This window comes from Nicrophorus vespilloides, unplaced genomic scaffold (assembly GCF_001412225.1).
Source record: "Nicrophorus vespilloides isolate i.1.1-1 unplaced genomic scaffold, Nicve_v1.0, whole genome shotgun sequence".
Classification (NCBI taxonomy): domain Eukaryota; kingdom Metazoa; phylum Arthropoda; class Insecta; order Coleoptera; family Silphidae; genus Nicrophorus; species Nicrophorus vespilloides.
The window spans coordinates 164,737-183,362 of NW_017096005.1; the positions used below are offsets into that span (position 1 = coordinate 164,737).

At 32.4% G+C, this 18,626-nt stretch overlaps 1 protein-coding gene across 1 annotated transcript in view; it reads right to left on the reverse strand.

The window, feature by feature from the left end:
• Positions 1-463: 463 nt before the first annotated feature.
• Positions 464-18,626, reverse strand: part of LOC108569152 — a 36,061-nt gene continuing 17,898 nt past the window's right edge. The window contains exons 4-15 of the mRNA XM_017930594.1: positions 17,047-17,230; positions 11,546-11,689; positions 8,835-8,950; positions 8,400-8,574; positions 4,993-5,124; positions 4,751-4,881; positions 4,506-4,686; positions 4,205-4,440; positions 3,645-4,148; positions 3,453-3,581; positions 1,861-2,008; positions 464-1,801 (exon numbers count right to left, since the gene is read on the reverse strand). Of these exons, the coding sequence (XP_017786083.1) occupies positions 1,621-1,801; positions 1,861-2,008; positions 3,453-3,581; positions 3,645-4,148; positions 4,205-4,440; positions 4,506-4,686; positions 4,751-4,881; positions 4,993-5,124; positions 8,400-8,574; positions 8,835-8,950; positions 11,546-11,689; positions 17,047-17,230 (2,261 nt within the window). The 3' untranslated portion in view covers positions 464-1,620. The remainder of the gene's footprint in view (positions 1,802-1,860; positions 2,009-3,452; positions 3,582-3,644; positions 4,149-4,204; positions 4,441-4,505; positions 4,687-4,750; positions 4,882-4,992; positions 5,125-8,399; positions 8,575-8,834; positions 8,951-11,545; positions 11,690-17,046; positions 17,231-18,626) is intronic.

Genomic DNA, 18,626 nt, shown 5'->3' on the forward strand with positions numbered 1-18,626 from the left:
CAGTTTGATTATTTGTTCATAAAGTATAAAAGACTACGTAAAATCGAAAACAGTAATAATAAATGTGCATTGGTATTTAACACAGTGTACGTTAGTATAGATATTTGTATTTGTACGTTGGATTGGATAGAGATGTACGTATTAATGAACTAATGTTAAAATGAAATAATTTCTTACTTTACGGATAAATTCATTTACTGTACGTAAAAGCGAACATTTTAATGATAATTGCTTAAAATACGGTTACAATTTTCATTAGATACGTGTATCGAGATAAATGCATTTATCCCATGATTGACACTTTTACGCTTACCCAATTAACAGATACGCGTTGGCTCATACTCATTCATAATTGAATAATTAATCAAGCGCCGATGGGAATGAAAGTCTATAACAACGGATCGATTGGTAAGAGTTATGGATACTAGGAGAGAAAAAATAAGAAGAGACACAGAGCTTATTATTATTATTATTACACTTAGGATTTATTTCGAATTAGGATATTTACATCGCCAACTAATCGATAACAGAGGGAAAACAACGGTTCGGCCCAACGCAAACATAAGACAACAGAACCAACAAAGAGTTGCACAATTAGGTGGTGGAGGTTCGCACGAATCCGGGCGACCCAAGAGTTACGTAAGATGGGTCGAGTAGTCTGGGGGGGGGGATGGTGTTTTAGGGGTGCGCGCCGAAATTATAGTTCTGGGAGGTGTAACAATTAGTGCATTTTAAACAGTAAACAGCGAATATATTTTGTATTTCGACTAAGACGCAAAGGGCTCAATAATATATAGATATATCCAACGTGGCACTAAAAAGATATGTTAAAGCTGCAATAATGTTATTGACTCATTACACATGAAAGATTTTTTTTTTCGTTAGTTCTCATATTATTATTATTTTTTTGTTTTGATTACGTAAATTACTTATCCACGTCTCTTAGTAAACAGTTAACATAGAAGGAATTACATTGTTTTTTTTTTCTCATATTCGTTACCTATGGTAGAGGATTTCGCAGCCTACGGGCTGCGCACATATACATATAGTTTCGTTTATGCTAACACCGTAGAAACATGTAACAACTTTGAAATAATTATTTAACTATTATTATTTTTTAATATATATAATTAATCCGTTTCAATGCTAATCAATCAACTCTTATTAACTGTGAGAAATTCGAACGTGTCGTGTTTTTTTTTCCATTCATTTCTCATTGTTTTTTTTTTCCTTAAGGTTTTCTTTCAGTATCGAACAATATTATCACAGATAGATGACTAGCAAGAATGAAGGTCCTTAATTCATCCGACGATTTTGATATTTCGTCGGATTTGACGTTTCTTGTGGTAAGATCGTCATTGAGTGTTTAAATGACTTTTGTTGAAACAATTGTTGAGCAGATGTTTAAAATAAACATGACGATGAGCTTCAATACAAATATATATATATACATATAATAGTTTTAGGGTTCTTTTCTCTCTTGGACAAGTAAGTACATATAATTGATATTGGATATCCATCTAAAAAATATTCTCGCCACTTCTTCATATTGTTTTTTCTTTTCTTTTAAATTCTGGTTGTCGTTGTAGATTCTACAATGTAGAAGATCGTTGCGAGGATTTATCTAAAACAGAGTAACATCATGATGATGATGAGGGAGGCGGCGAGCGTTCCTGCGGATGAGGTGGAATCCGCGTTGGGGGCGGGAGTCGGTGCGCCTCCGAATCGCGTGTTCGCCCTGACTACGTGCGATCTCCATTTCACCTTAAATTGGGGCAAAGTCCTGCTTAATGTACGTAATCTGAAATAATAAGTCATTATCTCCGGGAAATTTGATGCACTCGAGCAAACCGAAATCACCTAACTATGACGGTGGAAACTTTCCACGGCAGCAGATATACCTTATGGGCGTCTCGCGAGCAGAAAGTATGCAAGACTTCGCCCAAGTGTTTGTAACTCGAACTTGCTGAATATTCGTGTATGCTCACGTTCCACGCAGCGCATGGCCCTGGAAAATGATGTAATCGTGTCTTGTTCTTTGACCTACTATATATCTACCATGCATCAATTGACCAAAAATTATGCAATCATTAGTAAACAATACATTATATTCATAGCTAAAAAGCAAGTCTTAAAACACAGCCACTGAAAGTACACAAACTGTCTTAATTTTGAACAGTCTTAACTCGAAAAGTTACTTAATTTATTTACGTCGTAAGTGCGAATAGTCGTAAATAGAAAATTAACAGTAAACTTAAAGTGTAAATACAAATTATAGTTCATACATATATTTTTTTCTTTCATTAATAAATCATTATTGTATACTCGTATTTGAATGAAAACTTATCAATTAAAACGTACAGTTATGAATATACAATGGAAGTAGATCATAGCATAATTAGTCTTGAAGGTTAACGTCGGTTTATTAATAATTAGTAGTAATACGATACACTTAGTATCAGATTAAATTGCTGTGCACTTATATCTACTTTACTTCTAATTTGAGCGTATGGATTGGATAATCCTGAATATATTGCCTGGAGGAGTTACGCAATTATATGAAAACCATAGGGATGAACATTAAGTCGATAAAAAAAATAAATATTGCTTTCAATCAATAGAAATATTTAGTACATTATGTGTTAAGTATTTTAATGAATTATTGCAGATATATAGTAGTAGTAATTAATCACAGTTATATATTACATAGCAATTTTAAATATGAGAATTTTTTTACTACGTTTATACTGAAACATTATTAATTATACTGGAAAATATATTGCGAAGTTATTACATTAATATATGCATATAATACTTATGTGTATATAATTTGTGGTTATTTAAAACTAAATCTGCAATGTAATAATTATCTGTCAAGAGTACAAATTGAAAAATTCATTAAGTCTTTATATCATATGATTATTTGATAAATATGTGTTATTAAACAGATAATTCAATTTAATTAATGATATAAGCATATAGTTATTATTATGTATCTAATTAAAAGCTTGACGTTTTTTTCATGCAATTTATCTTTTTTGAGTTAATTAACGTATGTTAGATAATACGTACATAATTACTACATTTTTGTATGAAGAGACAATGAGTTGGATTAGTTGGTTTAGGATAAATTATTAACAAATTGGATAATTTTTCATAATAAATGTGGATGATGTACTTTCCTATGAACTTGGATGTTTGTTTACAAAAAAAATGCATACGTTGATATAGGAAATCAATGTCCGATTAATTTATATTCGATTAGTGTACGGTAATTAGGGTACAGTAATTAATGTACGTTAATTAGTGTGTGCATTATGTACGTTAACTGAGCACTGATTGTATAATCTTCAAATTGGCGAAATCTAAGAAAATCAGTCATGCGATATTGGTGTAGATCGATAACGGCAGTAAATGTTACGCTAAGATATTAATGTATTGGTTATATTTACGATTCTGGCTGGAGCTTATGTCAAGCTCTAATTGGCGCTCGACGTTCGAGTGTAGGGTCCAAGTGCAACTTTGCTCGTAGAAATGGTTCAGATTCTCGGTGGGAGTTAAATTATTCAGCACGATCTCGCCTGCATCATTAATTTTTCATTCAATTAATCAGTTACTCTCACCTAGAACCGGCGATTACACACCTGTGTGCAGTGTGTAAACCTGCTCTCCGCAAACGGTGTCCATGTTGAAAGTATAAGAGGCCGAGATGTCAAAGCCCTTCTTCTTCCAAGTATAATGAGCGACGGAGTAGACGAGCGTTAGAGAAGCCCAAGATCTAACACTAACTGGAAGCCACTCATGCTGGTAGCTTCCGCAAAGACAGGCAACTTTCCACGTGTCATCATTGACTATAAGGACGTGATCGATTTTGGAAATGGGACTACTGGAAACGCACCTACAGCCGTGGTCACCACATTGTGTGACACAAGCTGGTTCCTTGACCATTTGCTCTAAGCTTATAACTTTGAGAGTGATGCTTTGGTTGGCTGCAGGTACGAACTTCTGGGTGCACAATAGAGGACCTTCCATGTTCCAATATAAATGTTGAGTACTAGGATTATCAATCATGCCTGCTGATGGACTAGTGCTTCCTTTGTATATCACATCACACATACCAGCTGGTAGCACGGTTCCACTAATTTGCTCTAAACAGTTGGTTGAGATGTAGAGTGGAGGATTCCGAAAAGTTTGCTTTGCTTACCATCGTGGAAGAAGTAACGTCCAGCGAGGAATTCTGCTTCGTTCGTACCCAAAGGAGCGTTTGGTCTTTGGAAGAAGATCACCATCTCATTTCTGGATGACAGCAACCTCTTGCTGTGTAGATCATCAGGGTCGCGTGACTGCTTGACCTGTGGACTGCAAAGCCTCTCAAGCATATTCTTACGGATTTCCAAAGCTCCATCAAAGACCTCAACGACAGTCCTGCAGGATGGCGATCTATTTGCAGACAGAGACACCGTCAGACAACATTTTCTGTATTGCTTTACGCGTGCAATGCCTACCTTAGACGCAAGTTGAAGAAAGATATGTGGACGACGTCGCTGGGTCTACCTCTAAACGTAATCCTACATATTGGATACCAGTCGTATTCCCGCGTGTCGAATTGGCCGGACCTCGTGTTGTTCCCGGAAATTAATATATCGCATCCCGTGAAATTTGGAGCCGCCGTTGTGACTTCGTGAGCTGAGGACATGAATGGTTCTTGTAATGATTGCTCCTGGGTAAACAACGGGAGGGCAAAGTTTACTTATTAAATTAGTAGAGACCCTGTGTACAACCGTCGGCAGAGTCGTAGGAAGTGGCGTGGTCGTTTTCTTGTAGAAGTCGAGTGTTGCGACAAAGCCATTATACTCGAAGGGCGGATGTTGCGTTCCAGTCCTTTTGTATGTTATATTCCAGGTGAAGGACGAACGATGAAGAGGAAAACAAAATAGAATCAAATATATAAATTGCCAATCGCATTGCGGTTTTTATCTTCGAAAGGCTTACCTAAATTCTATCAAGAGGTTGGATCCAGCGAATTCGAACATCTTCCGCTGATTACCGCATAGTGTACCCAATAAATTCTCCGGGATTGCCACCGCTTTATATATAGCTACATAATCCGAGGTGTTGCATCGTCTGTTCGGTATTTATTATATTATTAATCTGTGCAAAAAGGATGTCGATTGCCGCAACGGTTGCTCTGATCCACCGCAAAACCGATGCCAACTTTCAACGCGGAACTTTTAAAATGTTTTCAAACAATTTCAAACTTTCGTAATCGCAATCATTCTCATCACCGAACTATTTCAAATTTAGATCATTCACTTTAATAATATTAAAGAAATTGATATAATTAGATTGAATATTATATAATAACTAGGTGTACGTGAAGCTGTTACATCTTAATTCGGTTTACTTCTATGTTTCATCCCATGATCAAATCCAAATAAAATATACTTTCTTTACACGTTTTCGCTTTTACACTATTTAAAAAATAAATGTTGAAAATAATTTATTTCTCGTTTTACACGGTACTTTCTTTACACGTTTTCGTTTTTAAACGGATCAAAAAAAACATTAAAACGTTTCGATTTACACGGTTTCACATTCGAATAGTTACAACTTCAACTTACACGTTTATCTACCGTGTAAATCGGGGAATAGGTGTACTTTTAAGTATGAAAATTAAAGAAAAGTATTGTTGTTATTTGAAAAACTACTTTATTTTTATTTTAAAGAAAACAATTAAAAAATAAATATTGAAAATAACATATCCCTCGCTTTTACACGGATTATAAAAAAATCAATTACATGTTTCGATTTAAACGTTTTTCTTTAGCGTGTAAATCGGAAATACAAAAAAAAATGAACTGCTTTTGAAAAAATTTACTGAATCCACTTAAAAATAATCACTTCAGTAATGCAAAATTCTGTACCTACCACAAATATATTTTGTATAATTAAATTTTAATATGAATACATTGAAATAAATAATTTTCCAATTATTTCCTGATATAATTCAACTCCTTTATTTTAAATTTTATAGAATTCAAAATATGTTTCACGTTTCATTATATATTAATCGAATATAATTATATTATACATTTGTTATGAACAATATTATTTATTGAAAACACTAATACGAATGACAAACTCAATTTAATTACTACATTATTATTTTATTTCAATTAAATTAATTTATTTCAATTTCTGCTTTAATAGGAATTGTTCATGTATTTTTATATATACAATCATGGCACTTCTAAACAGTTCAATTTTAATCCAATTAAAAGTTTTAAAACGTAATGAAATTGAAGTCATTATCGAAAAATTGCCTTGTATGGTTTTAAAACGCTCTGTGTCACGACGAATCACAGGCTTAAACAAATCGAAATTGTCACGAAAATCAATGCGATTTCTTATGTATCTATTATCTAAATACTTGTACGTCAAATCAAACATAAATTCTATTAGTTATGTAATATGTACATGTAACTTGTAGATCGTGTAACGTTCTTTAACCTTTTTACACCGTTACAAATTTAACAAATATAAATAATTTAATGTTATAGTTATGTTTCTCATTCATCTGATCATAGGTAACTCCGATATTATTTTTTTTATTCATGAAAATTTGATTCATTCGAATATCTAAATTTGAAGTTTGTTTTTTTTTTCAATAAGAATGTGAAATGTATACAAGTTTGGCAATCGTTGCTGTAGATTTTGTAGAGGAATAAATTTTAATTATATGTTTTTCGTAAATTAATTATATTTTTAGAATGTGTATAATTACGTGTTTTCCGGGAAGAAATTGTAAAAGCCGAAAAATTAATATATTTATATATGAATAATAATTTTAATTAACGCGCTCATTTCCAGCGAATAAGGTGTAATTAAAAATACTTTGCAGTTATAATTAAATCATGGTACATAGTAAAATGAAAACTATTTGTACAAAGTTTTTTTTTTAATTACCCGCAAATTTATTAAGAAAACTACAATTTCCTTAAAATTTGATTAGCAAATAACGAATCCGCCTGGTCGAAACCGCACTAATCGAGGCCTTTAAAATTGTATAATTTTCATTCATGTATAAACTATAATTTTTATACTATTTTTTTTATATGAAATTTAGTTTGTTTTAAACTTTTTTAAGCACTGTAAAAAGCCGTACTATGAGAGGTAATGCTGCGTATTAAATCTGAAGAATAAAGTAATATAAATTTGAATATCATTTAAATAGATTTATAAAAAAAATTGTCTGTGAGAATCGCACATGTTTTCCTCATATGAGTCAACGACTTCAAGGTCTTGTTTACAAAATATGTGTGTGTGTACGTTTTTTTTATATCCTGTTCTGTCTGTCGTCTGGAAATATGGCGCGAACGTTTATTGACTAATATTTTTATTTAGCAAATATCGTTCTGTTTGCCTTTTCTATTTTAATTTCCATCGGCAAACAGGTCAGTAAATATGTATTTATTTTTTTATTTTTAATCAAACATGTATCGAAGAGTTTAACTTCATCAGCTCAATCAAGTGTATTGAATGAAAAAAAAAATGGTAAAAATAACAGTATTTACAAATACAATATACGTAAACTTGATTTTAACTGATATTTGAAATGAGTTTTACAAATTGTGGCTGAATATTTAAATTTTATAAAAGTATAAAAAATTATAAAGAAAAGGAAAATGTTAAATTGAACAATAGTTAAATGATTAGATGATGATGATTTAATGAAGATTAAGCTGAAAAAACGTTAATTTCGGGATTGGCTTAAACTTTGGGTCGGAAACTGGCGGCTCCTCATTTGATGCACAAAAAGTGTTACGTGCGGAATCACAAATTTTTTAACTGAAAATATGTTAAAAATGGCTCTTTGATTCACCCTTGGCTTTGTTAACTCGTTCGTATGAACGTACTTAACTTTCATACTAACGTACTACGATTATTATACTAACATACACTTTGAGAATTTTCGTATTATTGTATGATATTATATTCGTTCATGAAAATGTACGTTAAGTGAATGTTTATTGTATTATTTGGTCTGCATTTGTTAATTAAAACTTTGATAGAATGTAAATATTAATACTTGAGGTTATAATTTGATAATTACGTCTTGTAATTATAATTTCGTACAACAATTACGTAAGTTGGAAACGGTATGAAATAGCTTTAGTATTTCTTAAAATATCTAATTAAAAATCGATGTTAAATCGCTTGAGAAAACAGTAAAAAAATGTAACAAAGTAGCAGCGTAGAAACCGCGATCTGTTAAATCGTTTCGTCCTGCGATCGACCTGAAAACCCGAGCGGCAGGATCCAGATCCTTTCCCGCGCGCAACCATTGCGGCAATTTAATCCTTCCCTCGAAAATCATTTCGCTTTTACGTTGTACTTACTCAGGCGGCAACAAAAGGGAAGTGAAAGTAATCTTGACGTGTGTGCGCTCGCTACTTCCGGTTCTTATATGATACCTGCATTGTCTATTCGGAGGATATATCCCTGGATAACCAGGACTCGCTAATACACATTGACCTTGTTTCTCGCACGAGTCCTGGTAGAGCCAATCGCAGTCTGGAATCGAGAATTTTCAGATAAGGGGACTATGGTAAATGTATGCTCTTTCGTTGTTCAGTACTGAACTTTCGGTGCGACAATATCCGGTGATGGCCAATGGCCGAGGGCAACAGCCGCAACGAAAACGTACAGAAAGAAAGGACGAAAACCTAGTGGGTGTTTACGCTGCACTCGAATGCATCCATCACCAGAGGCGATGGGCTTTCCAAGAGCAAGTCCGACTGTCTACTATCTTTGAAGGGAATTTATGGGTTTACCTGTGTTCTGTAAGGGCATTCCTCCTCGTGGCTGGAAACCAACACCATCGGTTGCGTTCACATCCGAGAAACTAAAGTACGCTAAAAATTGGGATCTGCTTGTTTCTTCCGTGATCCTGGAACACAAAAGGGCAAAAATAATGTGAAAGGACATTTATGAATAAACATAATCTTTGCAACCCTCGCGAATGAGGGTGAGAGTTGGTATCGCGCGGCCATTCATTCAGTCATCTTCCAATGATGAGGGGTGGCTCGAATAAATAATCGGAAGGCGCTGGCCTAAATGCAAATTCTCCCTTTGACAACCCAAAATGACATTCAAATTTAAAACAATTTCGATGTCTCCATAGTGGAAAGAAAGCCGCACGAGGGCAACGAATTTGTATTAAGGACCTTCGCGGTGCCCTTCCTTCGATAAACACTGGAAGTCGACAAAAGTTTGGCATTTTAATTACGAGCTACGCAAATAGAATATATTTATTTTTGTACTCACAAGAACTTCACACTTTATTGATTTTTTTAAATAAATTATTTACATTTTCATGAAATTTCAATATCTTTCATTACATTATTTAATTGCATTGTAAGGATAAAAGATAATAAATTTGATAAGTTGATTATTATACAAAAAAACGAAGATCAACGAAGCCGCACTGTACGAGTTATTGCTGTATTATATAACATGTCTTATGTAACTTTTGTGATAAATGTCATTAATATAAATATATTTTCATGTAAGAAGAATATATTCAAATATCCAGAATTGTCAATAAAGAAACTGCAGTAAATTCCATACATTAATTCCATTCATAATTGATATAGATCAGTGGTCGGCAACCTGCGGCTCAGGGGCCTCTTTGGATGAGTAATTGCGGCTCCCTATTCTTCTGGTATAGACGCTCATAAGTGAAACAATAAGTTTATATAATATATTTGTGGGTGATGATGTTTAGAACTATGAATGTTATATAATAATGAAATTGATCGTAACGATCGAATTGAAATGTATATATAACAAACATTGAAATCCGTCCCCATATTGCATGACACGACTGGTGGCCCTTGATGTCATTACTAGAAACGAACGAAAATAAAACGTAAATCAATCAAATCATCAAAATGATTGCATCATGTTGTACGTCAATCAGTCCCAGTTATCATTCACTGAATTATTTAATCCCTGCAATTTCATTTAAACTACTGAAACCTTTTAGATTAATTTATAATTCTTAAAATATATAGATTAAAACAAATAACATATTACTTTTTTTTCATTATCAATTTATATATAATTTTCATTATGTACAGCAATACCTCGCACAGTGCGGATTCACTATAGTACAATTTGAATTTGTTCATAAAATTATGTTTTATACAAAAATGTCTTTTGCTTTGTTGAAAAAAGTTTATTTTCATAAAAATATTGTAAAATAATTTTGTTTTTTTTTGCGTCGTTTTTTTTTTGAAATCATGCAAATGGAAATAATATTCCATTGAAAAATTAAAATACTATTTAAAAAAAAATGTATTGATCGTTGCATTATGTAAATGGAAAAGCATGAATCATCAATGAATATTAGGTGCAGTGAGCAGGTAAATTAAAATACGTTTCAAATGTTTTATTAATATTGAAGCCGCATCCGATTTAAACGCAATATTGTTTATGCGATTGGATTTCGGAATTCCAATTAAAAGTTCGGATGGCGGTAGAGGCGCTAACCGGAAGTTACGTCCTCCGTCGATTGCTGTCCGTAACTTACTCAAACAAGAACCGAAAACTTGTATACGGTTGTGCAAATATCGGTGAGTATTTGCTAATCATGTATACATTTCCGTACACACACATGTATATTAAACTTAATATAAAACATTTGGGAATACTCAATCTACAAATGTTAAACTTTTAATACATTTCGAAATACTTAAAATTAGTTTTAGAGATTCTTATTTATCTCATTACATGAAAAAAAAAGAAAATAAGTTAACCTAATCCATAGTAACCTGAAGTTAAACTGATTTAACTAAACATTACACAAGATAACCAAGATAATCTAATATGAAAGTTAACATAAGCTAACTCAATTTACTTAGACTCATCTAGCTAATTTTGACCATAAAATAACTAATTTGTATATTTATAAAAAAAACCTAAATAGTATCAGAATTAGTCGAAAAAAAGAGTAGATTTACTCTTTAACTGTAACATATATAAATGCCAAAGAACAAAATAAAAATAAAACACACGACACCGAAGAGGAAGAAAAAAAAAATAGGTTTGAAGGGTTGGTGGGGGTGGTTTAAAAGAATTAAATGCCGCGACGTTCGCTTATCTGAACGTTAAACTTTCTTCCCGAAACTTTAAGCTGTGATTAATTGTTTAACCTGCCCCATACAAAGCAGGCAAATATTTAAGGACCGCCTAAGGGAAATGAAAATTAATCGCCGAAGGAAATCCGCGAAAGGATATATAGGCGGAACGAGAGAAGGAAAAAAAAGGATAAAGAAAGAAAGAAAATACATGCGGCAGCAACAACAACATCCCTTGGGTATATATTTGTATGCTTCTTCTTCGTTTTTTTTTTATCTTCCCTCTTGCCGTGTCGCGTGCTTTTTCACCCCAGCTCTTGCACCCTCTCCCCGCTGTCTTACACACCCAGTGCCCTTAAGAGAGAAGAAAATAGGGGGTAAAAAAATAATAATAATATACATACTCGAATAGTAGCGTCGCGACGCCGTTGTCAGAGAAAAAGACGACTGGGGGTGAGTAGCGCTCGTTCGTGCCGCAAAGTTGGTTCTCGTGGTGGCTGTAAAGGGGCTCTGTGCCACTCATCAGCTGAAGATGCCCTCCGACGCAGCTGAAATCAATTTTAATCTTAAAAATCTTTACTCGCACAAAGACATATACTATAAAATAATAATTTCCGCATACATCACAATATTATTCTCAAGTCTTATATTCATTTCCTCATAGTTTCACAAAGTTCCATTTGGAATTTTTATATAATCGGAATTTCAATACAGTCGGGATTTCGATATAGAACCGGATATAACATATTTGGAAAGTTCACGTAACGTACATATACCAAGGAACTTTATTTGATGTACGTATTATCGAACGTATGTTAAAAGTGCGTTAACTGTACTTTATATCTTTAATTAAAAGTAGTTATTAATAAAATTACTAATATTATAAACAAATGGAACTTTGTGAAACTATGAGGAAATGCATATAAGACTTGAGAATAATATTGTGATGGGTCTATATCGAAATCCCGATTATATAAAAATTCCAACAACCATAATCCCGACTATATCAAAATCCCGACACCAGTTATATACAACCTTATATATCTTACTTCCACATCAGATTTATCAATAGTATAGTTATTTAAAAGGAAAATTTAAAGCTTAACTATAAAATCAATGAAAAAAATCATTTTCTTCAAAGTGCCTAAGATATTTTATACTTCAAAATAAATGCATTTTTCGTTAAGAGATGTCAGATATTAAATAATTATTATATAATTTGATGTAATAACTTACAGTTAGTTCATTATAGATTTAACATAAATTTACTTCTATCTATTCGAGTCATACCTTAGTTAGTATATGCCATTAAGTTTTAAGTGGACTTTTAGAGTGTAATAACGGAAATAGGAAAAACTGTAATGAGCTTGAAGATATTTTCTTTTTAAGAGGTACATAAAACGCTCGTTAGTTGTAATAAGTGTGAATCGAAGTCTAACGCTTTTTGAATCCTAGTGTATATAGGTCGCTTCCTTAATCTATTTCACCAACATAAGGAAATTCAACATATTCAAGTAATAAAAATATACAGCTTACATAACGCATAAATCCTAAGATAATTATTACCAGATTTTTTGCAAGTTTCTCGGATTCCGACTTTAATAATCGTCTTGGTGTAATTAAAGATTTTTCATCGAAAAAATATAGTATAATACTCTATGATCCTATATAATAGATGATAATATTAAATCATTTATTTAAGTTTTTTTTTTGACCAAGAACTGTAAAAAATGTTTATGGATTTAATCAATTAAGCTATGTATGGATATAGCACGATTCACCTGTTTGATTTAGGAATTTGGTACAAGTGATTATGCATCAAGTGGGCGAATTATTTTCGTTGCATGGTTCACGTCAAAGCCACCGAAAATCCGATTAATAAACCGCGAGATATCAAAGGGTCATGGAAAGTCCGTTGTGTAACGCATCATAGGAAATTACTTTTAACGTTTGATGCCCTGGCCCTTTAATGTCCTTCATCGCAAAGTCGATTTACAACAGAGCAAATGTTTGAGTATTTTGTCGTATAACATAGATTGAAGCAATACATTTTTTTTTTACTTTTGGAATACTTCATGTATAATTAGCTACAATCACACCTTAGTTAATGTTACCTCTATTAACGAAGCTTCGATATAACAAAGTCTGCATTTTCAAGAAAAAAAATATTAGAAATTGTACTAAAAGAAAAATCATCCAAGAAATTAGAATACGTTTTGAAGATTTTGGAAATTTATTTATAAACACTTTCTGATATAATTAATGATAAAATAGGTTTTAATTATTGATTAAATTTTGAATTAATAATTGTGTTTAAATTGGCGAATAATTATTGTATTAAATATACAAGTAAGTATAAATATCTTATAGAGTTGGTAAGATTAAGGGTTAAGGGTTAAGTTTGCAGTAATTTTCGTTCACAAAACGTAATGAAATTATAAAGTTGTTTTCGTATTATAAAAGTAAAACACGGAGAGGATAAGATGGGCGGAAAATGAGTTTCATCTAACCACTAAACTTACTTCTAAATAAATTTATATAACGAAGTAATTATTTTACACGAAAGACAAAAATTGCGCGGGGCCGGTTTAAAAAAAATGCGTGGGCCCAATAAAATAACACCGTTTATATAATGTATACAAAACAAATAAAATATTACGTTTTAAAAGAAAAGTATAAAATCTACGTAATTTCACGTAAATTTGATAAATTAGTTGTAAGTGTATAAAGTATCGTTTTTAATTGAAAGCAATTTAACTCGATGAAATGGGGACGTTTAGCGAATAACACGTCGATTTACATAATTTTTCATGGAGATCAAAAACAAAAAAAAAAGAGAAGGGAGGAGGTTTTACGCGCAGCGAAATTAAATTCCGCATTTTTGTAATCCTCGCGAAAACATCCTTGTTACGTGACGCCGCGCTGGATTGCGCAATCGTCCTTAATGCGAATAGAATAATTGTTTGGCTCCGCAGTCTGCACACTCCAATACCGGTTAGTGCCTTTTTATTGCGGCCATCCATCTATGTATCTGCGTTTGATGGTGAGAAATGACGACGAGAATTCTTGTATTCGCTCTGTAATTAAATTTGTTTCCGGCTAAACTACGGCATCAATTCCATATATACACATATAACCTAAAATACATAGTATATACAATTTACATATAACCTTTCTCATTTCTTTAGATATACAGCAATGCCCCGCTTAGTGAAATCGAAATAAACCGCATTTATAGTCGTTGTAGGCTGTATGCGGCCCGTGGGCCCCTATTTCCGTCTTATTAATTAGACACACTGGGCCAGTGCAATCTTTTGGATTTTGAGGCCCCTTGCATAAATATTGAGGTGGGCCCCCAGTAAATAAAAAAAGTGAATATACAAATATTTTTTTAAATTTTTAATAGAAACAAGAAAGGAACATATGTATAGAAGAACTATAATAAGAAAAACAAAATTAATTGAATTTCATATCGCACTCTGCGCTAACTGCGTCTCCACTGGCTAGCTTATAATAATACTTATTTGTCATGTAAACAACAGACTGGTGACGAGTCTACTTTTTAAAAGGTCTGATGTTTGCAAACGGTTTCAAATCGTCTGTATTGTTGATTAAAATAAGGTCTGTGGGGCCCGTGGGCCCCGGTCAATTTTCCTGCACTAGGAACAGTGTTTAGGGCCTATACGTTTTTTAGGGCCCACGACAACCTTGATGAGGCCCTACTATATAATAATATGTATTTAATATTGTAAACTTCTTTGAAAATGTTAATAAATTATAAAAAAATAAAGTGCGTTTAGAACGTAGGAAAACGTATTTTCAAATATATAGATTGTGTGGAGCTTAGAATGTAATCCGTGGATGTAAGAAGATGCCGAATGACAGGGGATCCAAAATCTCCTCGGGTTTTCCAACGTGCAGACAGACCCTGTACATTTCGTAATTCGTTTTCAACGCGATTATCCGATTTAATGTGTACGTGATTTTAATTATTTAATTGGATTTCAGAACGTGCTGAAATCATTGAAATTTTTGTTTTTTAATACACGTATTTGTCTTGTTTTGGTTTTGCATTAGAAATTTGTTTGCGACGTGCTTTTTATATATATTTTTTTAAGAATTCGTTTACACGAGCAAAGGATTAAAATATATTTGTTATTGAATTGATGTGATTAATTGTCGACAATAACAGGAATGCTTTATTTTATTGTAATATTTTCATTGCTGTCGTTTTGCGGCTCAATTTAAAAGCTGTCAACGCAATAGTATTTACATTTCATGTCCAGCAGGATTAGAGATACAAATTTGTGGAATTATAATCAGTAGTAATAAAAAATAATTGTGTCAATGAATGTGAAACATACAAAATTATTATTTTATATACTAATTGTATACAGTGGCGTTCAAATAACGTACATTTTTTTAACATACGTTTGATAAAACGTGCTTGTCTATGTATGGTACTAATCCGAGCGAACGTACAATGACGTAATTATTATAGTATAATTAAAGTATTGAGGAATGAATGATTGCCACTTATTTAAAATACGTTCAATAATACGTACGTAATTATTCATGATACTTAATATCCGTTGAAACGTACAAACGTCTAGTAATAATAAATGACGACACTTGTACGTTTCTAATTATGTTTGCAAAATCACCGATATAAGAAATATTTATTTTTCATTTTCCTTTTTTCTACAAAAAAAAAATGTTGAAAAAAAAGATTATTAAAGTAAATCAATATTTTCATAAATATTCAAAACTATATGCTTATATGGAAATATCATGTGTGTTAAAAAATTGAAATTCTCATTTGAAGTGTATTGCCAATCGTGTTTCATAAACATTTAGGGAAAATTAGAAGAACGGCTTTTTATGTTGATTGTTTTCGTTTCCATCAAGTTTTTCCCCTAACTTTGCCAAATATGTTTTCGGGGGTTTACTTTGTGAAGATGCCGACCAATCAGCTAAATGAGCTCTCCATAAAGATTTATGGGTCATCAACTGCTCGAACACAAAACACTTTACGTCCATGATGAGAGCACGCCTTAAACAGATCTTTAATCAGTATTAAGTTCGAATCTACTTAGTATCTTATATTATTTATGGCGCACATTTCCTTTGTTACGCAAGCGCCACTAACGTAACAAGTTTCATTAATTAACCCTGTTAATTAATTAAATTTGTTTTCCTTTTTTTATGCTGACTGTATAATTGTTTCAAGTTCACTCGTGCATGGAGGGAAATCACTCGGCCAAATTAGAATCCACTTGCTGAATAACAGAACCAGCTGCGCCACATGAGTTACTAAAACACATTGCATTTAGTTATTTTATCATTATGTTTTTATTACGAAAACAAAGCAAAGCTTCTTCCATATAATTATTTTTATTCTTCATTGACAAAATTAAAAAAATTGCAATTTTTATTTCACAAAATTGCATCAATTTTATTAGTTTCTTTAATTTTGTTTTATGTTTCCTCAACCCCTGCGGATCAAATGGACTTTCCATGGTTATTTATTGTATATGCCAAAAAAAAAACGTAATTATTTTCGTATATCATAATTAAAGCAAATTAATTTTTAATTAAAAAAAAATCTTACACATGAGATAATTTGTACAGAGGATGATGATGCAATACTATATGTGAGTCTTCCTTTTGAATTTTATTTGAATGAGTCGTGATTTCATTTACTATGGATTCGGCTTTAGAGCAGTAGTAATTTAATCCGTTCCTTCCATAGGTACGTCTTGGAAATGTGTGATCAATATTGAGTGTAATAGCAGAAAAAAAAAATATTTCCCGTTTTTTTGTTCCCGGGAAACGGTAATTAAAAAATGAATTTTCCCGGAATACATAAAAAAGTGAATATTGTAATATTAGTATTTAACATTACCTGGTTCCATTGAATTTTCCAGTGTTGACTAGACGGTAGACCTGGATTTCGACCCTCTGATTCTGCGATGGTAAAAACGTATACCAGCACATGCTTGGTCCTTGAAGAGACGGCGACTTGATTTGTCCAAAGTGTTTTCCGGACTTCGTTTGAAGATCGGCTGCTGATAGAGTCAAGTTGCACACTGAAAACGAAAACGTAGAGTTTACCAATAAATCCTAATTAATATTGAAATTAACTGAAATTCGGAATTAATTAATGCGCACCCAGCGATTGTTCAATTCAAATTGTTTTACAACTGCACGGCCAACGTCATGTATGGAATTATATTCCCAATTTTAACAAACGCTTTACCAATGCAAACATTAGCTCATAACAATTTTGCTATAATCGATGCGTATCAATATGCACATTAGCCTTCATTAATTAGCTGCAGATGACAATTTCCTGTTGTTTTATCTCGGCATTACAATTTTTAACTGCGCTCATGATGTTCATATCATGTTCGTTCACAGACAATACGTATTTATTTTGATGTTTGCATTGCCTTTTCTACTCTGAACAGAATCACAAACTTTTGAAATATTTCTATTGCGTTTTACGTATGTCTACATGTGTTTACAATTTTCAAAAAACAAGAGCAGACCTTTAACATTGGGGGCCTCGACTAATAGTATTTGAAGGTCATAGACTTACATTAACCCTCAATTAACCCAAATTTACCAACGTTATGTTATGTTCAACAAATACATTTTTTTTATATAAATATTAAGAATGTTCTGTATTGGTATTTTGTTTTTATATTTCAGCATGAATTTCACATTCACATGTGAATTACTATTATTTTTTGGGCCCACAGGATTATCGACCAAAATCCACGTCATTTGTTATGAATATTGGGAATAGTCTGTATTTGTATTATTTTATTGTGTAACAAATGGCATGCCAAAATTCTATTGATTTTAAAAAGGTCAAAGGTCAAGCCGTGAGCTTTTGCGTCTTGCTAAAATGTAAGGGAAATTGTCTGTGCAATTGCAACCATCCAGAACTAACCAGAAATTTGACCTAGACAGAATCTTGGATAAACAAAGGATCGTCGGAGGTGCGCTTGTCCGAAAGAATGTCTGCATAGATTGATTTTCCGAATATACATACATACACCCGCGCGAGTAAACAAAAAAAAGAGAGAGGAATAGTGGACGCTTCGCACTTTGAAAATAATACGCTTACTGCCCTTTTTATTCTGAGCAAAACGTAGTTTCAGTATTAAAATCTAATTAATAAAATATCTAAATACAATTATGTTATCAGTAAATTTATAACCAAAAAAGACAATCAGGATAAAACAAATGTTATCAAATTAAAAAAAAAATAACTCACATAGTGCGGATTCATAGGAAATTTAGTATCTGTCTGGTATAATATGAAAGACATTTGTAAATATTCGAAAACTGGTTTTAGAAATACTCAATTTTTTTTTACATTTTCAATTCGCATTCATTTTAAGGAACGTTCGATAATAGAAAATTGATTGTTTTGTCCGTACAAACGTACAATGATGTCAGTAGATTTGAGATTTG